At 45.6% G+C, this 25,758-nt stretch overlaps 2 protein-coding genes and 1 pseudogene across 8 annotated transcripts in view; all 3 read right to left on the minus strand.

Annotated features, from left to right (window-relative positions):
- Positions 1-1,546: 1,546 nt before the first annotated feature.
- On the minus strand, positions 1,547-15,484 carry FASLG (Fas ligand). Its single transcript, XM_059673469.1, has 6 exons — positions 14,460-15,484; positions 8,549-9,002; positions 7,918-7,963; positions 3,686-3,742; positions 1,792-2,798; positions 1,547-1,737 (listed from the first exon to the last, which is right to left on the minus strand). Exons 2-5 carry the CDS (start codon positions 8,891-8,893, stop codon positions 2,404-2,406), a joined length of 843 nt encoding a protein of 280 aa, XP_059529452.1. The 5' UTR covers positions 8,894-9,002; positions 14,460-15,484; the 3' UTR covers positions 1,547-1,737; positions 1,792-2,403.
- Positions 12,440-12,584, minus strand: LOC132221453 (small nucleolar RNA SNORA48; annotated as a pseudogene).
- A 6,057-nt stretch (positions 15,485-21,541) lies between the features above and the next one.
- The window catches only part of SUCO (SUN domain containing ossification factor), a 52,538-nt gene continuing 48,321 nt past the window's right edge, over positions 21,542-25,758 (minus strand). For 5 of the 7 annotated variants that reach the window (XM_059673632.1, XM_059673633.1, XM_059673634.1 and 2 more), the window contains 2 exons: positions 25,240-25,295; positions 21,542-23,527 (listed from right to left, as the gene is read on the minus strand). In XM_059673632.1, coding sequence (XP_059529615.1) covers positions 23,084-23,527; positions 25,240-25,295 — 500 coding nt within the window. In that variant the 3' untranslated portion in view covers positions 21,542-23,083. The remainder of the gene's footprint in view (positions 23,528-25,239; positions 25,296-25,758) is intronic. The other 2 variants (XM_059673631.1, XR_009449794.1) reach the window with 2 other exon arrangements.

Raw genomic sequence — 25,758 nt, forward strand, 5'->3', positions numbered from 1 at the left:
CAGCATCCTACAATGTACAATCAGGACAGCCTCACAACAAAGAATTATCTAGCTCGGAGTGTAAAGTGATGGGAGCATTATGTACAGACCCTCCCTGGAAAGCTACACCAAGAGGCAATGACTCTCTTTGTGGATAGAAATGGGGCCACTGCACAGGGTGAGAAGGGGACTTCTTTCCTCCTATTTTTGCATATCCTTTAAAATTTTGTACAATGAGCATCCATTGCCTATTCAAATCCATCCAAAGGAAAAAAACAAATTAGTGATGATACATAATTGATTAGCTGACTTCAGTAGATGAGTGATTAAAAATAAAATGAAACCAGACATCTGTTTGTGTAATTTTTCTCCTGCAACATCCAGCTGCTAGGATGCCAATGTAGAGAAAATGGGATTTTCCCAAGAGGAATTACAGTGAAGGAAACAGAATATTGGGGGTTGAGGGTCTTTCCAAGATAGTGATTGTAATGACAGATGATAGAATCTAAGCCAGACAGAGAGGAGTGAAAATAAAGAAGCTGATGGATATGCAAGAAAATAATAGAGCTCATTAATTAGAGGTCTCAATATGGTAAATATACTAGTATATATATTTATATATTAGGGGATATATATATACTAAATGCCTGATGCATGAAATGCATGCAAGAGTAGGCCTTCCTTCCCGTGGCTGCCAGCACCAGCTTCCCTCTGGCACCAGGGACCCGGGTTCCCCTTGCAGCCCCGGCTTCGTCCAGAAGATTGTCTGGAAGGATGTCCGGCCTAATTAGCATATTATGCTTTTATTATTATGGATATATAGAGAGAGATAAAACGTTGAAGCAATTAAGCTGGAATAATAGGAGATGATTTGTGAAAATAAAATGCCTGAAATAAAATTTCAAAAGAGGTATGCTAATGTTTAAAAATGACAGTCTAGAGAAGGCCATGGTAGTGGCTGAAGACAATAGGAAAAGGAAATTGTGAGTGATCAAAGTGAAAATGCAAGAAGCCAGGTGTTTAGATGGATCTCTCGAGAGCAGTGACTTCTGGAGAACAAAGTGTCTCTCACAGAGCAGCTTATAAATAATGGTACATATCTTTTTTTGACATTCTACTATGTGTCAGATACTTTATGTATATATCGGCCCTTTTCTGTCTAAGAGAGGTCAAGGGGCCTGCACAGTGAATACATAGTTAATAAGTGGAGGAACGAAGATTCAAACTCAGGTCATTTTAGTCCAAAGTCTGTGCCCTTTCCACTATGCCCCCAGGAAAAGACAAGTTGTCGTCAAATCTATGGAAAGTTGGGTGAGGTTAACACCGGCAATAATACCAGCAATGGAAACTTTGAATCATGGAAGACAGAGAGGGAAGAAAATACAGAGAGGGGACGAGAGCCTGGCAAAGTGTTTCTCACCCCCAGTAAATTCTCCTTGAAGTGGCCTTAAGTCATAATGAATTAAGAAGCCATGGAAGGAAGAAAGACTAAGGAAAAAAGCAAAATCTTCCTGACTTCTAAAAAGTACATCCATATTTCTTATCTGTATTCTAAAACATATTTTTATTACATGTATTCTTTCCATTTAAAATGCACAAAATATATATAAATATTGGTTATATTATAGGAAAACAGCATCACTAGGTGACAATCCAAGATTAGAGGACTGTTAGAGTTGGTTGCCAAGAAGCATTTGAAACCGACACCAAATGCATCCCATATTTCCCTAACATGTTCTTCCTATTTAGGTAGTTTTCCTAATCTCTCTCTCTCTCTCTCTCTCTCTCTCTCTCTCTCTCTCTCTCACACACACACACACACACACACACACACACACACACACACACACCTACAATTGCTCTGGAAACATACATGCTGTATAGGGAATGGACTGCATCCCCCAAAGATGTCCCTAGCTTTTCTATTTGCATCCCCTGGCAGCTCAGGCTATGGCTCGAGAAGTAAAAATGCTGCCACTGGGACACGGGCCTTTCAGTCTCTTGAGCTTATCATGCAACCCTAAGTCACCTTTTTCCATCCCTTACGCCTGAAAGACAGCCTCCCTGAGGTAGACAGTAGACCCACCGCAAGAGGTGAGTTAGAAGGTGTCCTTGGCAATGTGCCCAAACACTCTTGGCCTCTGAAGCTGAGTGTAGAACACCCCGGTAGCTGCTTTGGCCCATCTTGCATTTTGACATGCAGCCCAGAGTGTTATGTTCACCAGCTATCTTCCTCATCCTGTCTGGCTCATGGACCTTGGGCGAGATGAGGAACCGTAGACCTCCTGGACTCTGTGGTCTCAGAATCCTCTTGGTTTACGTCTTCTCACTTGACCTCAAGTGGGCTTAAGAAGACCCTCCTTCAAGACAACATTCTCAGTGCCTGTATCAAGGAGCCATAATGGAGAGAACCCCAAAGTGCTCTTAGAGCTTATATAAGCCAAAAAATGTCTTAGACTCTTCAAAATTCACCAGAGAGTACTCAGACACATTAACATATAAATGGTCAGCACTGGTGAGATTGAACACCGCACCCAGGTAGCTGCTACGGGCCCACATCTGGCCGGCAGTGCAGTAGTCCATCATCTTCTCCTCCATCAGCACCAGGTCCTGGGGATACTTCAAGTTCCTCATATAGACCTTGTGGTTCAGGGGCTGTTTCTTGCAGGACTGACCCCGGAAGTACACTTTGGAATACACGAAGTACAGCCCAGTGTCATTGATCACGAGGCTGCTCTTCTTATACTTCACCCCAGAGACCAAGGCAATTCCATAGGTGTCTTCCCATTCCAGAGGGATGGATCTTGAGTTGGGCTTGCCTAAAACCAAGTCGGAGAGGAGCTTTTAGCCAGGAATGCTCACGCACCCGACAAACTAAGCTTCCAAGGCAAAACTGCGGACCTGCCCTCCCTTGAGCAAAAGGTTGTGTGTGGTTTTGTTTTTTTTTTTTACCAAAATGACATAACCCCCATAGAGCTGGCCAAGGGGTCAGACTCATCCATCACTAAATTCCTTCTGAGAATGGACAATAATATATACCCTTAACCAATTGCAGTAAGAAGTTAGTGAGCGGAACTTGGCTCTCTGGAACAAAGGTTCTATGATCTTCAGAAATAGAAGGTTAGGCTCTAGGGTCCTTCCAGGAGGGAAAAAGCCAAATCCAAGGAACTCTACAGATCTAAAGTTGGAAAGGACCTCAGGGACCCAACTCCTCACCTGCAGTCCCCCTCTTTGGGCTGAAACCCCCTTTCCTCTGTGTCCCCGCAACATCATGCACACACCTTAAGCAGAGAACCTCTCCAGTATTGAAGTGCTGACCTGTGTACCTCTTTCCCTATTGGATTTTAGACTTCTTGAAGGCGGAACCACGGATTGTTTCTCTCCATGTCCCCAAGGCTTGGCACATACACATGTATGTGCTCTATAGAAGCCTGTCTCCGGACTGGATCATTCTGCCTAAGCAATCCCAGGACAGTGGCACGCAGTCTGTGATACTCATCCACTTCTCGGGTGTGTATGAACTTCCCACACGGACTGCCCCTACCACATCGCTGTCAATCATTTCACTCCACAACACAACCACCGGCTGAAAGTCCACCCGTGCCGGGACTGGGCCTCTCCTCCAATTATCAGCTCCCCCAGAACACAGCAATGGAGACCAACCAGCTGTTCTACTTCCTGCCTCTTGCACCTTCCCGATACACACCTGTCAAATGGGCCACTTTCCTCTGCTCCCCTTTTTCAGAGCTTGGATTGGGGTGACCTGTATCGTAGAGAGATAAGATATAGAAGTAAAAATGAGATATTGACTATTCTTTTGGTGGAACTCTAAACAGGGCATTTAAATAAAAGAGATTTTTTTAAAAAAAATGCATAAATGGCAACAGTCTAACATACTAATGCAAATCCAAACTGTGGAACTCATAGCCCCCATATTACAGACAGGGAGAGGCAAAAAATAAACCAAATTAAGACAGACGTAGGCATGTTATACTGTTACAATAAAATGACATTCATTAACAATTTTATTCATTCATTAGGAGCTGTCATACCAGTTACTGCATTTAGAACGTGCCACAACCCCTTCAGGTAGAGATACTGGTCCCACCTCGGAGATGGCAAAATGAGCTTAGAAGTTGGGTGGCTTGTTCAACAAGACCTGACTACTCAGGGTCAGAGGGAACCAACACTGGGGAATCCTGACTCCAATCCGGGACTCTTTCTGCTCTGGCTTTACTGTCCCTAAGGCTCAGAAGGCCAGAGGATGAAGAGGACTGCTAATTCACCTCCTGGCTGCTAGGTCTTCCCCAAAGGCATTCTACAACCTGCCCCAAATTAATTATCATAAGGCTCAAACACCTTGAATGGATTCATTGAATGTATAATTGTGTATGGTTCCCCTAGGACTCCTGGTGTGGCCTGAACATGCCCAGCTCTCTGCCTCTGTGCCTTTGCTGATGTTGTTCCTTCTACCCAGAATGCCCTTCCAAACAGATCTCTATGTTAGATTGCTATCAACCCTATAAATAACATCGAAAATACCTCTTTCTTTGGGGCACCCTCCCAAGCCATTTTAGTCAAATAGGATTTTCCCCTCCCAGAATCATCCTGTCTTCACCTCTCTTGTCCACTTGGATACCTACCCCTTTTCTGTGAAAACTGTGTAACTTGCCTAACTCTCTCAAATAAATGGTAAACTCCTTATTACAGGTTCAATCCACCAGAGTATTCAGGTCAGTTTCTAACACAGGGCATGTGACCAGTAAATGTTTGCTAAATTACATTGAGGAGTTAAAATAGAGAATAGTTCTCAAAATAGACACTACTCCTCTGACTTCAAATATTGAACTGGATAGAGCTATAGAGCTACCACTTAGCTAATGAACTGAGCTAAGACATTGGAGAAGGAGTCTTAGAAAGGTGCATGGGAAGGCCTCAACAACTGAGAACATTCCCTGAGCTCTTGCTACCTCTGCAGCCACCCAAGATCACCCACCATGAATGAGGTGCTAGTGAACAGGAAAGGCAGAGCTGACTCTTGCCTGCATTCCTGCGCCACAAGCTGTCTGTGCAGCTGATCTGGCATTAGGCCATGTTCTGACAGGAAATGGTGCATATCTTTATAGCCCTCAGAGAGCCTTGTATGGTATAGTTCTCATAGAAAGCGCTCAGTAAGATTACCTGCTGGATAAATACTGGAATAAGGAAACTAGAAATATATCCCATACTTTGGTGATGGCTGTTTTCTGCCCCAGGATCTTTGCACATGCCATTTTCATTGCTGAAATGCTTTCTCCTACCCTCCCACCGCACTACACACACACACACACACACACACACACACACACACACAATCACAAGACCTCCTTGGGACTTTCCAGACCATCTGCCTTAGGCACACTCAGCATGCTTTGGAAAGATATGGTTTGTTTGCCCGCTTTGGTTTCGCTCCTCCAGCTTGCTTCAAGCTCAATGAGGGTATGTCCCTCGTCTCTCTTGTTCTCAGTGGTCACCCCCAACCCAACACCCAGCCTGGCACATAGGAAGCACCCCAAGAACATTTGTGAATGAATAAAAGAGATAATGAATTAACTGTGGCAAAATGGAACATGAAAAAGATATACATAAAGAAGCTTAGTGCGTCCCAGAGGGAATCAGTCACCATGCTAAAATATAAATTCTTCCAGTTCTTTGCTAAGAACATAAAGATGTAAAAATATGCATATATGTATATAGTCAATATTAAACTAACGTATGTTCTTACCTAACACTATAGAGTGCACACTCTCCATGACATTAAGTGTTCTTCTAATATATGGTTTTTAGCTGCTGTTTACTATGCTGTCATCTCAATACACCATGGTACATTCAACTAATCTCCTATTAAGAGGCATTTACATTTCTTCTGAATTGTTTATTATAAATAGCCTTATAAGGAAGTGATAAACATCCTTGTACAAAATTATTCAGGCACAGCTCTAATTATTTTCTAAAGATAAACTCTTTGTGATAAGATTACAAGGTAAATTAACAGTTTTGATCCTTTGATATATGTTTCCAAACTGCTCTTCAGAATTTACAGGCCCCTGGCTGTCCATCATGTTTAAGCAGCCCCTTTCTCTCATTTCTTCCCAGCTGGGTTTGTTTTTTAACCTTTCCTAATTTGATGGATGAAAATGGGTATCTCTTGTTTTAATTTGCATCTCTTATCTTATTAGTAAAGTTGCTAATTTGATTTCCATGTGATAATTAACCAATTTTGGGTCCATCTGGGTTGATCTGGAGAAGATGATTGTTCTGGGGTTGGTAGACCTGACTCATCTGCTCGCTTGACTTTTAATCACTAAGATGACTCCAGAGAGTGGGTGAAAGATGAGTAATTGTGTACCAGTTTCACCAGCCACATTCCACTGATTTTTCAAATCTATTTTAGCCTAGAAATCTTCTAGAGGCTTTGTTTTTTCTAGCAAATATTTCTACACTGCTTGTGCCCATCTGGACTTTCTTACCCTTAGGGACTTGGACCCAGAGCTGGGGACCAGAGCCTCCTGAGGTTGGCTCCTACATTAGGCAGTAGGGCGATTTGGATCACCTGAGCAGGCACTGCCTGAGGAATGGGCTCCCCTTACTGACTGGCCAGTGCTGCCTTATGTTTTCTTCCCAATTTCTAATAAGATTTACTTACTGTCTTCGCAGAGCCATCTTTCTTCCCATCTATATTTTTCATTTCATAATCATCATAGAGAGATGGGAGTTGCCTTATTTCACGAGGTATCAGTCCATATACTGGAAAGCCCTGTAGGTCCATACCAGTGGTTTGGGGCACGTGGCCTCATCTGCCTGGTGTTTTGTCCCTCTTCTGAAAAATGAGATGACTGGACCAGATGCAATCTAAGCTCCCTTCCTATTCTTACCAAGTCTAAAGGTCCATAAGTCCTAGGTTAATCTCTCTGTCCTAAATCTGTCTGCCCACAGTTTCCAAAACTATGTCCGGAAATGTGATGAGGTCAATGCTCAACATTTCGCCTTCCTCCTGTCCTGGATCTCATACAAAGAATTTTCCTTTATTATTATTTTTTAAAATACGTTTTTATTGATTTCAGAGAAAGGAAGGGAGAGGGAGAGAGAGACAGAAACATCAATGATGAGAGAGAATCATTGATTGGCTGCCTCCTGCACACCCCACACTGGAGATCGAGCCTGCAACTCCGGCATGTGCCCTGACCAGGAATCGAACCATGAACTCCTGGTTGATAGGTCGACGCTCAACCATTGAGCCATGCCAGCTAGGCCTTTCCTTTATTATTGAAGATAGTTCACAATAACCTCTGTGGTTGAAGCTGGACTACCCTTTGAATAATGGCTGACGTCTTCCCCCAATCTTTCTAGTGACTGCAAAAGCTTTTTAAAAGCTTCGGCACATCCTATTAAATGCTTTAACTAAAGCTTGACTCTTGATTAATCTCTTCGAGAATTTAAAGAGAAGACCTTTCCTAGAAACCTCTCTCTCTCTCTCTCTCTCTCTCTCTCTCTCTCTCTCTCTCTCTCCCTTTCTCTCTACCCCCACCTGTCTGGGGAGTTTCAGCCACTGCCCTGTGCCTGGGACCCAGGAGGCCTGAGGAAGGAGACTGACCTGGAGCCAGCTGCTCAGGCGACAAAGATCCAGGGTTGAAGAGGTGTGTGTCTCTTCCCAAAGTTAAGTGGAAATTATTTTTAATTGTGGGCAGTACTCAGATATACTTATTTTGAACAATTAACTTGACTTCGTAGTTGAGGGCAGCTCAGAGAACCAAAAGGACCAGAGATTCAGAATCAGCCAGGATTCCTATTGTAGTAGAATGTGCCCCAGAACAGATGCAATTCACAGCATTCCACCCACAGGGCCCAGCTCTGAGGACCATCTTTGGAAACTCAATCTGCATGCATAAAAGGACTCACCTATTTGCTTCTCCAAAGATGATTCAATATGCCTTTGGCTGGAGGACTGACAAAGAGAGAAAGAAAAGTTGTATAATAAATATAAAGTTTCCTAAGCAAAGGAGACAGAATTGCTCAATATACCAGGCTCTGGGAAGGCATCTACATACCTCACAGCCTCTCCTACCTCGGACTTTGGCCGAGCAGCTGTGTCTCCCTGTGCCTGAGCTTTGTGATTTGGCATACTTCTGACATTTTTAACTTTTTTATTTTATTTATTTATTTTTTTTTTAGTTTGGCCATTTGCACAAATTCACTTCCAAGTGATGCTCAATGTTCCTTTTCCTTGTGTCACTAAGGACGTGGCTGACCAGGCTGACTTGCCATCTCAGAAAGGAAGACTGTAGCTGCAGCCTCTCATGACCCTGATCCTCTACATGATAAAAAATGTTCCTTTTACTTATGCGAGCCTCCAGTTCTCTGTCCGTAGCACAGAATGGCTAAGACGGTCCACCTCTGAGGCAGGAATAAGGGACTGAAGAGCACTTTGCAAGGAAGACCTTGGTCCGCCTGGACCAGGGCAGCCTGACACCGTCCACCGCGTGGAGCTGTCCCAGCCCAGCACTCGGGCCCCAGCAAGCACAGGGCTTACCTCTCTGAGCTCGGCCAGCTCCTTCTGCAGGTGGAACAGCTGAAACATCCCCAGCCCCAGCACAACCAGGGCTACCAGGATCATGAAAAACATCACAAGGAGACACAGGCCTGTGTTGTGGTCCCTGCTCTTCTTCAGAGATGGCTGTGGCAGTGGAGGCAGGGGTGGCAGTGGCGGTGGTGGTGGCGGTGGTGGCGGTGGCGGAGGCGGTGGCCTCCTCTGGCCAGGTCTTCGAGGCACCGAGGAGGGACAGGGGAGGACTGTCCCTGGAGAAGTCCAAGGGGAGGGGGCCCTGCTGTCCACCCAGTAGATTTGGGGGTACGGGTAGTTCAGGGGCTGCTGCATGGCAGCCACAGAACCTGCAAAGGGCGTACCTCCTTCTCAGTCCCTGGAGTCCAGGTGTCACGAGGGGACATCTGCTGCTGACTGCTCGAGAGGAGGGAGCCGGCGCCTTCTTTATAGAGTTTCCATGGTCAAGGGAAACACCTCACTTTGGTTCTCTCTTTCAGCTTCTCAGAGAGACACCCACTCACTTTGCATCTGAAGCTGAGAACCCTCAGGAAGCTCAGCGCAAACCCCGGGAAGTTTCCACCCACAACGTTCTGACGAAAGCCTGCACTGCCCAATGGCTGCGCGAGCGCCGGAGAGGCTGGCGGGAGGCTGGGCGGGCCCTGCGAGCAGGTGGCACCAGGTGCAGGCCCGTGGCTTCAGCTGCCGCCCAGCTACGGCACAGTGGCAATGGGTACATCCAGGCACCGAGGGGCACGCCGAGGAGTTGTGGTGGGAAGCGTGGCTTTCACATCTTACCTTTTACATGAAAGACTCATCCCCTGCTGTCATCCTCTCCCTGCACAAAGCCTTTGTACCTGACCTTCCAAAGCACCGCAATCTACAGTGAAACTCGGGCCCCACCCACTCGCCAGGGAGTCCACCAGAGGTTGCAAACCAGTGGCCCATGTGCCTTATGGAACACAGACCTGCTTTGCTTGTGCCTCGCAATGTGTTTTCTTTTCAGTGGTTGTCCCCTTATAAAACCGGGATATTTCATAATAAACATCTATTTTCTCTTCTGTTTTTGACCATTAGGATGTTGGACACCCTGAAGGCCATCTCTGCAAACGCAATCAGCAAGATCTGGGCACCAGCTGCCCGCCTTCCCCATGAGACACATACTCCAGGCCCCAGGCTGCACCCCTCGTCCCCACAGCCAATGCCGTCCTGGTCCCCGGAGAGCCGTTCCTGTTTGCAGGGGCTGTTATGGCTGGCAGGTGAAATGCAGGCTGCCCAGTTTAATTTGAATTTCAGATCAACAGTAAATGATGTGTAGGGTTAAGTAGGTCCTAAATATCACAAGGAATATAAGTTTTAAGAAGTATTCATTGTGTATGTGAAATTCAAATTGAACTGATTGTCCTACTTGTTTGTTTGTTTTTTGGTAAAGATGGCAAGTCTACCTGGACTGGCCCCACCCTTTCCTCTGGCCTCAGATTCCATTTATGTGCCAACAACTTCCCAGCTCAGCTTTGGTCACAGTCCTTCTTCCTATAAACCATATAAGCCTCTCACAAACTCTTACTCTCCATTCTACTGGAGGGTCCTGCTTTTCAATGTCATTAGCTGCTCTAACATGCTTTGGCATTTCCGTGACTATCATTGTGGCTCTCCCCCTGTACCAAATCAATGCCAAACCTGTGTCCCTGCCACACTCTGCCCGCCCCACCCCTCCCTATACAACCTGTAATCACCTGAGGTCACTCTTTCTGGTGACAACTTCAACTCCGCTCTCTTCTTCTCTCCCTACATTTAACTAGTCACCCAGGACAATTGTTTCTCATATCACACCTTCTCCACTCCCATTCTTCCTGCTACTATTTTTGTAATGTCTCACCTGAAATACTGCAATGGCACCCTAACTGGTCACTCTGCCACCAGCTGTTCCCAAACCCAAGACTCCCTGCAAAATGCTGCCAGAAAGGTGTTTTGAAAAACAAATTTAGTTCTCTCACTTCCTTGCCTAAACCTTCTGTTGGGAGGTTCAATTCCAGTGGTTTATTCATCACATAACTTTTTACATAGAGTCTTATTCTGGACTCTTATTTCCATTTCATTGGTTTGTTTCTGTACCCCGGGACCAGGGTCACACAGTTTTCATAATCATGGCTTTGTAGAATGTCTCAAGAGCTAGTTATGGCAAAGTTCCCCCCCTTTGCTCTTCTTTTTCAAATTGATTTGGCTTCTTAAGTATATTTAGCCTCTCCTGAAAAGATTAGGACAAAATAGTATCATGTTCCTAAAATGTTCTAGAGCACGATTAACTGTAATTGCAGTAGTTTGGGGGGAGGGTTATTTTTACAATGTTTTTTCCCTGATTAGATTTTCCACGACCTTTAAAATTTTTCTCTAGGATGGTTTCCTACATTCTTTCTTAGATTAATTGCTTGGCACTTTGTAATTTTGTTGTGATTATACATGGTGCCCTGTTTTCTGTGCTATTTTTCCTCTCTGTGGAGGGCAAGACAACCCCAGGGATCCCCCTCCTCCCGGGATTCATGCCTTTCTATAATAGCACTCATATTCGAGTGGTAGTTAAGGGGGACATACATTCCTAAATCAGACATTTCCCCCCCAAGATTTTTCAGCGATGACTCTCTGTCTTCTCACATCCAGAGCCGTTGTAGAGAAGTCGGTGGCCCATCCAACTCCCATTCCTATTCAGGGGTTTTGCTTTTTCCCTCCACAAGGTGAGAGGCAGAGCCAAGACTCTTTCACAGCCAATTCTGACTGCTCTCCACAGGCTGTGCTGCTTCTCTGTTGTTTTTGCAGAGGCCCCTCTCTACTCCCACCTCACAAGATCTGATTGGCTCGGGAAAATTTGCAAGGGGTAGAAGGTTTGTTTTCTCACTTGAGTAGGTAGGTAGCCACCGCTTACTTTATGTTTCAATTTGATCTCTTGTAATCAAGAGAATGGCGACTTTGATGTCCTTTTGTAGTCTGGAAGGATGAGTTGGGGGATAAGCTATGAAGCATCACTCTTGTTTCTCCAAGTTACACCAGGTTGAGGGGAGAAATCAAGAGAGAGAGGATGACAGTGGCAATGGGGCCAAAATGATCCTTCAGCCCCACCCCCAAAAACAGGATGATCAGATCCAAGATACTCCCCTTCTTGCCCTGCCCCTGTGGATCACTCGGAGGCTGGTCAGGAGAGCAGAAGCCACTCCAAATATGCAGAGGAAGGAAAGGGTTAATGCAGGGACTGAAGGCTGCACGAGCAAAGGTCAGGGAGGTCACGGAAATGTAAAACCTTGAAATGAAAAATTCCTGCTATAGCCAATAATTTTAGCTGCCAGCAGCACTCAAGTGGGTGATTCTTAGGAGGACATGACAAAGCTCAAGAAACATGCCCCGCCCCTGTGCTGTCTCCCACATGCCTTTCAGGAGCCGCCCTGAACAATGGCTCCTCCTCTCCCACCTTCCAATCTCCTGCAATTGCTTCTCCATTGTCAGGACCCAGTCAGGATTCCACTTGCCAGGGAATGTAGAAATGGTAATATACAGGCTCCTAGGGACAGGGAGAGCACTGGGCATTGACAAATTATATGTGTTACACTGTCTGTCTTGTTCAAGGGTGCAGTCTCAACCAATACACATGGACCGAATTAATGAAGGCAGGAGGGTCCCAGGTCAGGAGCCGGACTCTTTGGGGGGAATGGAAAATTCTTCCACAACCTCAGTCAGTGATGAGATGTGCCCCATCCCCCGATACTCTGCAGGTGCTGCCGGCCTGCTGCTGACTTTATTTTATTGTAGAAGCTTGACAACGTTCACATTCAAGTAGAAATCTGACCATGTTGGTCTGCTGTGTCAAACAACACTTTTTTTATTTATTTATTTTTATGTGCCTCAGGCATGAAACAGCTCTGTCCACTGACACAGGCATCAAGCTAGGATGAACTAAGGACTGTACATCTGCTTTGCCCCTGATTGATCTAAGAGCAACACCACCATTCAGGTGTCGCCTTGCCCATTGCCAGGGGGTTTCAAACAACACTCTTGTGGCTCACCATCGCCTTGAGAAAGGAATCATGACTTCTAAGCCTCTGCATTATCTGGGCTCTTCTGAACTCTACAACCTATCTCGTTCTACTCTACCTCTCTCACCACACTGTGGCCACACTGGCCTTTCTGTTCACCAAACATGGCAAGTACTTGCCCACCTGAGGGCCTCTGCCTAAGATGCTGCTGTTCCCAATCTAGACTGGTGTTGGAGACACTCCATAAATATCTGTTGATTCAATAAATATAGATGAGGAGACTGACGCTCAAATAAGTTAAGTGATCATTTTGGCCCCACTGCCGCTGTCATCCTCACTCTCTTGCTTTCTCCTGGTGTAACTTGGAGAAACAAGAGTGATGCTTCATAGCTTATCCCCCAACTCATCCTTCCAGACTACACACATCCTTCCAAAAGGTCCCACACCCTGTGTGCATTTGAGCCAAAACTCTAACCCCGAAAGGCCACAGAATGAGAGTGATTACGAAGCAAGAATGCTCACGTCTCCCTGTGAGCAGCACCCCTAAGAGCACAGGGCTGGGAGCCCACCTGCAGGGCGGCGAGGAAGTGGGGTGGAGTGTGAGACACACCCCAAACACCATCTTTTAAGACTGGAAATGCCTGATCTTGTGGGCTCTTTCATGAACCCCTTCTTGATGTTTCAAACACTTCATTGCATAAACGTGTGTCATGGTGGGTTTGTGGGAAAGCCAGATGCACCAAAGACAGGCTGAAATGTCAAAGTCGTTGTTCTCATCACCCACTGTTTCCTTTGAGAGTCTGGCAGATGTTGGTCAGGGCTGTGCAGCTGTATGCCTCGAGAGCCTCCCACCCTCGGGTCCCACAAGAAGCCAGTTTTGAACTCACAGCCTTGCGCCAGCAGAAAGTGGGCAGCCAGCCTCAGCCCAGTGAGTGACGAGCGCTAGGCCGCACCTGTTTGTTATCTCACAAATGAGATACTCGCCCCTGAGCCTGGTTTTCAAACCATCTGCAGCTCTGTCTCACCAGCCCAGAACCTTCCATGGCTCCAGAATCTCAACGCTAGAATGCTGTGGTCACCCTATCATGCCCCTGTCTTACCGATGGGGACCTGAGCTCCACAAAGGTAAGCGGAGTCCCCAAAGACCACAGCCGGTGTGTGGAAGAGTCAGGAAGACTCAGTACTGTCTCCTTGTACTGCCCTTCCCCACACACACCTGAAACACCTGGACATGCACTGGCACACCTGATGCCTCCCAGGACAGGGGCAGACACCTGTCTGAGTCAGCCTCTGCTCTGCAGACACCTGGCCCAGGAGCACCCGACCCCACAGTGCATTCATCTTTGCACGTCTCACCTCACATATGAAGGCGACCGCTCTGTAAAGAAAGGAGGAGCTCCCCCGGGGCCTGCTTGGGCTCCATCCCTCAAGGCAGGGATTCCAGGGAGAGAGCAAAGGATTCCAGGGAGAGAGCAAAGGGCCTGCGGTTTCCTTCCCCTGGCAGCTCTGAATTAACTCACCCCATGGCTCTGCACGTTCCTTATCCCCACACAGCAAATACTTCTCTACACTCCACCTGCACCCTGCCGCGCGCGTGCGTGCGTGCGTGCGTGCGTGCGTCTGTGTGTGTGTGTGTGTGTGTGTGTGTGTGTGTGTGTGTGTGTGTGTGTGAGACCTTCTGCAAAGGCTCCACTCATGCTCCCTGGGCTCTGGCTAACAAAGGTGGAGGAAGGGACTGGAGAGGGTTGGAGCAAAGAATAAGGACCCAGTAACTATGATCTCTAAAGAGTCTGATTGCCCCCCCCACACACACACACACCTTCTGTTGGTTCTGTTTCAGCTCCCTCTCCCCAGAGTGAGGCACAAGATGGGTGGGATACACGGAAGTGGTCAGAAGGCGGCAGGAACCACTTCCTTTCGCAGAAGGTCTTGGGGTTGACGCTAAGTGTCCAGGCTTCTCTGCTCAGAAATCTCTTCTCTCATTTACAGATGCACATTTTCTACATTCTCCACTTTTTCACATCTTCCTGCACCTCCTGGCTGGAGAGATGCCTGTGTTCACAGTCATGGGAGTGAGAACTGAAATCAATCTTAACACACGGTCATCTGTTCATTCATTCATTCATTCATTCGCTCTGCACGTACCATGTGGCCCGGGTCAGGCATGGACCCTGCCTTGGCTCTCAGCACAGTGTGGTCATCCAGTGTAACCCCCTCATTGTCCAGGAAATCTGAGATAAAAGACCTTCCCCAACTCCGCTGAGCACCGTGGCCGCAGCATATCACTTCCTTCTTTTTTAAAAATGTAAGCCTGTTTGAGTTGGGTTTCTGACACTTGAAACCAAGAGACCTAAAATGCACACAAACACTGGAAGCCTAAAGGGAGCAAGAGTTTCAGGGAAAGGGTAGTGGCCAATGTTTTGTTCCTGGCCAGACACCTGCCAGCCCCTGAGAAGAGAAAAGGTCAACCCCACCAAATGGGGGTGCCAGTGGCAGAGCCCAGCTCGCCCAGAGAAAAGAGCCCATCCTGGGCCGCATCTCGTCCCTCCACCCACCCAACCTCCCAGGGAGACTCAATTCGAGCATGAAACTGCTTTCGATGAGGTTTCGCCTCCTCTGACTCCCACAAGGCTTTCCAGGTCCCCAGAGGGTGATTTTTAATGTGGATGCACCCAAAGAGGCCTGAATTGGGGTTCATCATCAGCCGTGTTTCCTCCATTTATCATAAACATCCGATCCCCAAGTCCTTCCTTCCATCTCTGTCCCCGAGTGTGTACACTGGTCCTTTAACAAAGGGGCAGCATTCACGATTGACTGCCGCTCCTAGTGTTTCAGTAGCCGCCTTGATTTCTTGCGGCCTTTCCTGGCTGACTCCCTGTGGACCGTCAATCCCTCCTCCCCACGTGGAGCTGGAGGAAGGGGCACACTGCGGGCTAACAAGCCCCACAAAGCCAGGAGCTACTCGGTCCTCCTGCCGCCGACCCCCCCCCCCCCCCCCCCAGCACCAGGCACCTTATACCCCTGCGGGGATCCAAAGGAACACAGAGACACACCCTTGTCTTTCAGGCACTTCCACAGGCACCTATCAGCGGGGTCTTGTTTGCAGCCCTCAGATTACATGATGACTGTTAAGGTTATGAGCAGTAGAAGACATCACACCTTTCTGAAGCGCATGCCATGTTGGAGGCTCCACCAGCCCGACCTGATCTATTTGAAATGTGTTCGGAAGGCCTCACAACCCCCTGCCCAGTGCCTGCCCAGTGCAGCGCATCAGGGACCAGGAGTGAGCCATGGCAGGGCCTACCCTGGACCCCTCAGCTCCTGCGTGCTGAGCTCAGCACTGCCCACCTTAGGGGACAAAGGGGCGCTGGCCAGTCCTCACACTCGGGTGGCCCAGAGCACACAGACCGCGCTGAAGCAGAGAAGGCCCCAGGAACAGTAACTGCGTTACTAGCGCAATAACCGCTCTGGATACATGCACGTTAGTAGCGGGTTGGAAAGGAGAGGAGTCCTGTTTGGACTGAGGGTGGAGCTGGGAGAGAAGGAAACAGTTCATGGAGGAGGTTGAATCTGAGATGGGGCTTGAAGAATGAGGCCCACTCATTTCTTTTAACTTTGTGTCTAAGGAAAAAAAAAAGATCAAGCAAGTAACCAGTTCAAGAGGAACTGTCGGTCTGAGAAGTGACCGGCTTCCTCGTTGCTCATGTGATCAGAGCCTTCCTGCCAGTCCGGCGCATCCTGTCCACTGGCAGCGAGGTTAGTTGCACCTGCACCCCTCCCGCAGCAGCCCTGCTCTTCCGAGGGAAGGCACACACGTGGTGCCTGTGGCGGGCTGTCCCCCTCAGCCACCCTCCGGGGTACGAGCACCCCAGGCAGCGCCTGTCGCCCTGCCCGGGACCGCTGCTCCTCTTGCAGGGTTTAGTGTGGGCACTTTCTTTTGGGTTGGCTCTGACCCAGCTCGAAAGTCAGGGTTTCCAGAGATGAGACAGATCAGAGGCTGCTCTGCCCACAGCCCTCTGTGGTCTGGGCTGGAGCCTGGCGTTCCAGAGCACAATGGAACATGTGCGTGCCACACCGCCAAGCAACTGTGATTCAGCCCGCCTCTTGTTCCATGAGCTGTGACACACGGGGAGAGGCTGCCCAGCCATGGGTCTTCGAGAAAACCTGCAGGCACCCTCGCTGGGGTTCTCAGAGCGTTAGACAAAGGAGGCTTTAACCACTGGAAACTCGGGCGGCAAGAGGCAGAGGAAACCACAGCACAGAGCCAGGGGAGCTGCTGGGAGAGGGGCTGTGCCAGGGAGAAGTTCTCCTGTCCTGTGGCTGTGCCCTCCATCCACACGGTCTTTTCTGGTCTCGCGTCAGGCTGTCCTTCCTCACGTCACCTGCCTGCTCCATCTGCATGAGTGAGTTTGCAACCTCGAGCTTGGCTCCAGAATGCCTGGCTTAAAAATTCCGCCATGGTTACATTTACACAGTGGAATACTACTCAGCCCTAAAAAAAGAAGAAATTCTTACCTTTTGCAACAGCATGGATGGACCTGGAGAGCATTATGCTAAGTGAAATAAGCCAATCAGAGAAAGACAAATACCATATGCTCTCACTCGCATGTGGAATCTAATGAACAAAATAACAAAGTAGAGACAGACTCATGGATATAGAGACAGTCTGACAGCTTTCAGAGGGGAGGGTTTGTGGGGGGGTAGGTGAGAAGGGTGAAGCATTTAAACAAAGAAAAAAAAGAAAGAAAGAACTATGGACACAGACAATAGTATGGTGACTGCCAGAGGGAAGGGTTGTGTGTGTGTGGGGGGGGGGGGGAGGTAGAAGAGGACAAAGGGGGATAAATGGTGATGAAAGGAGACTTGACTTGGGTGGTAAACATAATATACAGATGATGTATTATAGAATCTGAAACCTGTGTAATTGTATTCTCCAAGGTCACCCCAATAAATTCAATAAAATAAAAAATTCTACCATGATAGTGTTGGGACCCTGGTCTGCCCCAAGATATCCCACAATGGCATATGGGTTATTTTGCACTAAAGTCACCTAAAAAGCAGCAGCAGTGGGAAGAACTCGCTGACTGCTCTGTGCCCCTTAAAGCAGGAAATAAATCTCTGTGACAGATGCCCTCCCCCTCCTGAGGACTGAGAGACAACCTATCACAAGTTATAAAACCCAGGGTTCTTGGGCAGAGGTTCCCATTCTACCCCACATGCCCTCCCCCTCACCGCCCCCCTCCCCGCCCCCCAGACACATTACCTGGAACACCATCTGAGGAGCCTCTAGAAAGACAAGAAACGAATTCCACGTGTCCTCAGTCTCGAGTTACTCAAGTAGCTCCCCAGGTAGCTTACCTCTTGGATGTGAATACTTGTTTGTGTGTGAGGGATAGTCATTATTTACCTGCCATAAATGCCTATGAGGATTGATCTTGTCCTTGATCCAGCCTTCTGACCCAGTCTCCCTGGTCATTTGTGTCTCTAGTTTCTTGCATCCCATTTACTATAAAAAACTAGTAGGTTTTTCTTATACTTTCATTTTGAAAATTTCTTCTATGTCCTCTATGGAGAAAGGCAGTGAAGAACAAAGTGACTCGCATTGCCCTCTGAAAGAGATTAAAAGATTCCTATGGTGCTCATAGGTTTTAGAAACCGAAGTTAATTCAGTTGATTAGCCCAAGATAATCCATAAAGACCTACAATCACAGCCAATCCCAACTAGCCACCATCTCAAACACAAGCTATGATCTCAACAGGGGTTAGATTACAGATTTGGGGAAAATTAGTTCAGCTCCTTACCAGTGAAGTTTGCATCTATAATTCCTCTTACAAGAGGTATAGAATTATTAGCAATGTTCCTCAGTGATAATCTTGAGGACAAGAAATCATTTCCTTTGGCCCTGGCCAGGTAGCTCAGTTGGATAAAGCATCGACCCAATATGCCAAAGTTGAGGGTTTGATCCCCAGTCAAGGTACATACAAGAAGCAACAAATAATGCATGAATAAGTGAACAACAAATCAGTATCTCTGTCAAATCAACTTAAAAAATAATTTCTCAGATTTCACGTATAGATTATCTTTAAGTATGGTAACTGTGGTAGAACGAAAATTCAATGCACAGCGTCTGTTCAGCAATAGACTGACATTTGTCATAAATAGTATGAATCAATTTATAGTCAGCACAGGATTGACTGAAGGTAATCTGGTCGGCACCAGGCTCAGACTCTCATTCCTGGTAACTTATAATGTTTGCAATCCAATAGCCAGCAGAGATGGCTCTAAACTGATCTATGCTACAGTGAAAAAATAAACACACTGAAATGCCCAGTTTTACTTAGTTGATGGAACTATAATAGGCAAGCAGCAATGCTCCAAGAGCTAGCCTAGGACAGGCCTCAGGGCTCTGCAGTAAATAGTGCAGGCATTTCTGAGTGACTTGATGAGCTCGATTGCTCTGGGACAGACACACACACTGACCAGGGCTCAAGTTCAAATGGGGCTCCTGTGATACGTGTGCACGGTTTTTTGGGGTTGTAGGGGGAGATCAGAGACTCTTGGGGGTGGGGGGAGAGCCACAGTTTCCGTTCTCTGCTGCGCTGCTTGTTATTTTTACTTAGAGCCTCTTTGATGTGATGTGCATTAGCATCTCCTGCTCCCTCAAATCAATATTCTTTTTCATGTGGGGATTTTGAGTCATTTTTGTACTTCCTCTTTTAAAGTTCCATAAACCCCAATAAATAAGAATTCTGATTGCCTCCTCCTGGGCAGAGCAGACTTCTCTTCACCACTGATGCGAAAGCTGCTCATTTCTCTTCATTGCTGCCTGGTTCTTAGAATTGCCCTGTGTGAACTTCCTGACACCTATGGTCAAGGGTATGGCAGTCCCTGCCTGTCAATTGTGTTCATGAAGTATTTTTACTTTACCTCATTGAACAAAATATCTTTTGGAAGTACTCATATGTAGGGAGCGGTTCTAGAGTTAACCTTATCACTCTCCCTAGTTCCTTCCTGGGTAGCTAATGGGCTGCAGCAAGTGCTGCCAAAACAAGTGACACTCACAAGAACATTGTAACTATGTTGACCACTACCTTGTTTTTCTCTATGAAATAAAGCCTTGGCTTGCTGGCTGGATCCTTCTCTGTGGCCTCATCCAGGCACAGGAGATCCACCAAGCCCCAGCTATATTCTCTTTGCCTGTCTTTTCTTTAATCCTTTGCCGCCCCACACCTCCTCTCCCTCCTCCTCAGCCTCACCGAACCCTTGGCTGTGCTGGCGCGGCAAACTCATATACTTTCATCTAATAAACATGCTACAGGCATTCTTTCTATACCCATTAAACAGAGCATCTCCCAGAAAATTGCTGGACATAAAGCTGATAATATATGCACCCGGGGAGGTAAATCCCCTATGATTCATGCAGGGAAGAGCAAAAGCAGGGAAGAGCAAAGACAGGAAAACTCCACTAGAAGCACATAATGGAGTCCAAAAGTCATGGACTCCATTAGTTCAGAGTAATCAGCTAAATTAGGCAACATGATATGGAAAGATACTAGTTTAGAGGAAAACACTGGGTATAAGATTATTGGGAAAAGAAGGCAAGCCTAAGAGCTAAGCCAATGGGTCAGGTAGCTCAGTTGGTTGGAGGGTCATCCCATACACCAAAAGCTTGCAGGTTCAATTCCCATTCTTCCTTCTTTTCCTGGACACTTAGCAGGGGTATAGTGTTGGCAGAGAACTGTTTTTCTGTATAAGCCTTATAAAATGAATTCCTGCCCTAACTGGTTTGGCTCAGTGGATAGAGCGTCGGCCTGCAAACTGAAGGGTCCCAGGTTCGATTCCGGTCAAGGGCATGTACCTTGGTTGCAGGCACATCCCCAGTAGGGGGTGTGCAGGAGGCAGCGACTGATGTTTCTCTCTTATCGATGTTTCTAACTCTCTATCCTTCTCCCTTCCTCTCTGTAAAAAAAAAAAAAAAATCAATAAAAAATATTTTTTAAAAAATAAAATTCCTCAAATTACATGTACAACTTTTTTTTTAATATTTTTTTTTATTGATTTTTTACAGAGAGGAAGGGAGAGAGATAGTTAGAAACATCAATGAGAGAGAAACATCGATCAGCTGCCTCCTGCACATCTCCCACTGGGGATATGCCCGCAACCCAGGTACATGCCCTTGACCGGAATCTAACCTGGGACCTTTCAGTCCGCAGGCCAACGCTCTATCCAGAGCCAAACCGGTTTCGGCTACATGTACAACTTTTTAAAAAATTCAACTAAAAGGTGTTTTGCTTTGTGTCTTTGCTCTTCAAACCCTCAGTTTCTTCTTATTTTATACTGTCTTAATGCTTTATTTAACATAAGAAGTAGAGACTGAAGTGGACTAGCAAGGAGCAGCTGTATACAGGGGTGGGCAAAGTAGGTTTACAGTTGTTAATGTCAAAAAATGTGTGGAAAATAATACAATACTTAATAATATGAGAATAAATTATGTTCCGTGTACTCACAACTGTAAACCTACTTTTTGCCCATCCCTGTTCATATATACATAGCTTTGTTTCTTACCAGGCACAAGTCTATTAACAGCAATTTTCACATTTTTTTCCTTATTTAGGTATAATCTCAGAGTAGAAAAATAAAACCAAATCCTAACATGCTATGCTCTAATTAGATGTGGAAAAATTAAATGAGTAGTCGTAAAGATAGCCCCTAATAGGAGAAAAGCATATAAATGTATTCTATCTACTAAATAAAAATTCAGGGCCTCCTTTTAGTGTTTGAAAGGATGAAATTGTGACCGTATGGCAATAAAATGTTCACAGTTCAGCTTGCAGTTAGCGGAAATGTGACCAATTATGGAACAGAATGCTGCTGAACTTGGTTTCTGAAGTGGCAACAACAAATCTATGTTCAGAGTAACAAATTTATACATTCTCCTTCAAAGAACAGAGGAGGCAACAATTAATAAAGACAAGTGTTCAGATTTATTTGGAAATTCACAGTTTCTAACGGCACTACAGCTCCGTGGTTACACACTGAGCGTCGCCCTATACAGGGCCAGGCGCTGCAGTGTTTGGCTTCGCTCTGCCTCTGCTTCCCCTGAACCGCTCTTCAGTGGGTTTCTGTGCAATCAGACCCTCTTGCTCTGAATGGCTAATGTACAATTAGTACAGACTGAGAAAAAATGTCAAACACCGAAAACACACTGTTAATCTAAAGCAGCAACTTAAACAAAAAAGGCTTTAAATAAGTCACATTACAAACAATACCCAGAAAGGTATTAGACAAGTTTAAACAGTTACTACAAAAAGTGCTCAATAAGTTATAACTTAAGTCTGACAACACAAAATGGTCAACTCTCTCCCTTTCAAAAAGAAACTTTCCACTTTCACCCATTAATGTACAAATACATACAAATACAGTCTCTGCCAATTAAAGAAATACAAGGACAAAATGAAGACAGACACATGGACAGCACACATGTACACCTCTGCACATTTGTAGCCAATACAAAGCCAACACCGAGGACTAGCAATCCCTGTGACTTGACCAATTCTGACAGGCTCGACAAACTCCCTGGCTGGTTCTGTGCACCTCCCTGGGCAGGGACTGTGTCACCTGGGACCTGGACTCATAGAGAAACGCTCACATTTTCTATTTGTAGTAAGGAATGTCTGCAGGACTGGTGCTTACTGTGAATGTTTAAAATGTAATGTAGCTACAGAAAACCTTTACCAGTGGTTATATATGTTTAAAAGGTGAATTTATAAAAAATTTATTTGCAAATACCAGTCATTTGTAAGAAAAGATCTTGTAGTTTTGTTTTCTTCATTGAGTTAATAACTACTGAAAACGAGTGTGAATAAATTAAATGAAAACAACATTTAACAGTATCACCATTTACCTAAAAACAGACTTAAAAATTCCAGCGAGTGCTTGTTTCAGGTGAGTTTGCTAAACAGAAGTCTACTTGGCAAGTCTGCAGGCTCTTCACGCCTTCTGACCCACGTTACTGAGCTCCGGGAGCAGATCCCTTTAAAGCCTTGTAGTGTTTGCAGCTTCAAAAAAACCTAACAAAGTTATCAAAGAAATCAAATGACAGGAAAAGTCCCCCTCCTCTTCCAGTGCATTATAAATAGACAAAAGGCACATAAATATGGAAGGTGCAAGAAATAGGAACAAAGCTACAGGAAGAGGTTCAGGCTTCCATTCCTACCCCACCCAGGAAACTGGGCTTCCAAACTACCAGTAATTAATCTGTGGAAAAATGTCTTTAAAAAATTTCCACCACTGTCCTTGTGGGAAGTCATCAGCCTTGCAGAACTGCAGTGCATTGACCAAGACTGACAGACACAATCCCACCTACTTTGAAAAGGCAGAAACCATAATTTCTGAATACGTTTCCCATTATGATTTCCTCCCTCCCCTCAACCCTTCAAATACCACAGACTGTTCTTTAAAGAACAACAACAGAAAGTCTCCAGTATGAAAAGTTCGATTATTCTAGATGTGTCCCGAGACTGCTGTCACACCAAACGTCCCCACGGTGAGCTCTTTGTTTCCTTTGATGATGTCATGCAGGCTCGGCAATGACCCTGACTTAGTCTGTATCAGAGTCTTTATCAACTTCCCTTGGTCTTGGACTTTGGAGCGCCTTCGTTTTAAAGCCCTCTTCTCAGTTTTTGTCTTTTGGGACTGTCCATTGCACAGACTTGTGCAAGCTGAAATGCCACAAAAATAAGACTCTTCTGACTGTGACGAAGTTTCCGAGCTCCCTTCCGAGGGAGGACCCTTGTAAGAAGAGTGATACACTTCTCCCACATGAGAAAAGTCTCTCTGGTTCGTGAAGGGCTTCCTTCCTTTTATGTCTCCATTGGCTACAGGGTGTGATGGGTCTGCTGGCTTTATGGTCTCAATTTTTTCTGTTTTGTACTTGCAGCGTTTCTTCTATAACACAAGTAAAAGAAGGGGTAGGAATTAGACCTCCAATAGTTAGCTACCTCATCAAACATCTAGAGAACGGAGCTAATGGAGGAGAAGTGCCACCTCCTGGTGAAAAGTAACAATGGTCTATTTTGTAAATACCTTCATTACCTTCCTACTTAGTAAATGCCACTCAGTAAAAGCTCTCACTGCCATCTCTGAATATAGATATGGGGATGCTAACTCACATCTGAATACCTATGATGCACCAGATATTATACTAGCTGCTTTCAGGTACATCTTACTCACCAACCCTGAGAGGTGAGGATTTTATCCCTGGTTTTGGGTCCCTGCCAACTCATAACATAGTAAGTAGCCAAGCTGTGACTGAATCCTAGGCTCTCTGACTCTAAAGCCCACATTCTTTCACCTACAATCTCCTCTAATCAAGATGAGCACAACTTACTTGGAGAGGCAAAATGGAAAAAGCCCAGGCTTTAGAAACAAAAAAGCTTAAGTCTATTCTGAGTTTTGCCACCTACTGGTCACAAAAAGACAAAACTGCTTATAAAATGAGGTTGTGCCCTAGCCAGGTGGCTCAGTTGGTTGGAGCGTTATCCTGTACACCAAAATGTTGCAGGTTTGATTCCCAGTCAGGCACATACCTAGGTTGTGGGTTCCATTCTCAATCAGGGCTCATATGTGAGGCACTGGTCGATGTTTCTCTCTCACATCAATGTTCCTCTCTCTCTGCCCCTTCCACTCTCTCTAAAGCAGAGGTTCTTAACCTTCCTAATGCCGTGACCCTTTAATACAGTTCTTCATGTTGTGGTGACCCCCAACCATAAAATTATTTTCGCTGGCCGAAACCGGTTTGGCTCAGTGGATGGAGCGTCGGCCTGTGGACTGAAAGGTCCCAGGTTCGATTCCGGTCAGGGGCATGTACCTGGGTTGCAGGCACATCCTCAGTGGGAGATGTACAGGAGGCAGCTGATCGATGTTTCTCTCTCATCGATGTTTCTAACTATCTCTCTCCCTTCCTGTGAAAAATCAATAAAATATATTTTAAAAAAATTATTTTCGTTGCTACTTCATAACTGTAATTTTGCTACTGTTATGAATCGTAATGTAAATATCTGATATGCAGGATGTATTTTCATTGTTACAAATTGAACATAATTAAAGCATAGTGATTAATCACAAAAACAATATGTAATTATATATGTGTTTTCCGATGGTCTTAGGCGGCCCCTGTGAAAGGGTCGTTCGACCCCCAAAGGGATCACGACCCATAGGTTGAGAACCGCTGCTCTAGAGTCAATTAAAAAGTATCCTCAGGTGAGGATTTAAAAAATAATAAATAAATAACATTAAAAATGAGGCTCTGTGCCTGACATGCACTGGCCCTCCATCCATGATTACCAGCCAGGAATCAGCGCGCTTTCACACATAATGATCTTAGGCTTTCAGGTCACTCATCTGTCTCGGCATGTTCTTTTTTACTTTAAAACCTTTTAAAAACTGCTCCAGATTCATATGAAATATGCCACAGGCCAGCCATGGCTTACAGATAGTAGTCTGCTGACCCTTGTAAACACTGATTTATATCATTACCATGACTGGAAAGGAAGAGTAATTTAAGTACCACTTAAAGGTTATAATAAACCGTTCAAACCAACTTCTTCATCTACTACTACATAGCCAACCATGACACTTAAAAAGAAACAAAATATTACCTTTTTTTCTGGAGAGAACTTGAGGGGTTCTACAATGTACAAAGCATTTGGGTCTACTATAAATAAGAATAAAAAGTACATGTAAAGCATGTTAGGTTAAAATTAAACACAATAAAATACTATATTATCCCTTAGGGATTTTTCCTAAAAGAAACTTAACCATGTATTTATGCATTTTAAATTAGTAAATCAAGAGAAACAAGGCAGGAGCAAGGTGGGAGATGGTTCCATTCTTATTTTGTGCTTGGTCCCCTTCTCTCAGTCTTTACCAGCTGACTATCGGCCAACAGTTAGGCCCAGTCCTCCCCTCTTACCTGTTGAGAAAATAACATCACCAGTACGCTAATACCAAACCTACAGATCATCTTTTTTCCTAAAAGACTAACCTCTACACCGTGCCACAAATGTGGGTCAACACTGTGCAACAAGCAGCTATGACCACGTATGAAAGTCAGAGGAACACATACACAAAACCAGATCTAAGACTTTTTTCTAATTGTTTATTACTATGATTTACTA

The sequence above is a fragment of the Myotis daubentonii genome, chromosome 18, assembly GCF_963259705.1.
Source record: "Myotis daubentonii chromosome 18, mMyoDau2.1, whole genome shotgun sequence".
Lineage (NCBI taxonomy): Eukaryota > Metazoa > Chordata > Mammalia > Chiroptera > Vespertilionidae > Myotis > Myotis daubentonii.

Bases quoted from the DNA above. Each gene is read 5' to 3' on its own strand.
- FASLG (XM_059673469.1), bottom strand. From the start codon at position 8,893: ATGCAGCAGCCCCTGAACTACCCGTACCCCCAAATCTACTGGGTGGAC. The intron at 3,743-7,917 runs GTGAGTCCTTTT...TCTACGATACAG, and splicing joins ATCTTTGGAGAAGCAAATAG to GTCACCCCAATCCAAGCTCT. The intron at 2,799-3,685 runs GTGTGTATCGGG...ACTTGGTTTTAG, and splicing joins GAAAGTGGCCCATTTGACAG to GCAAGCCCAACTCAAGATCC.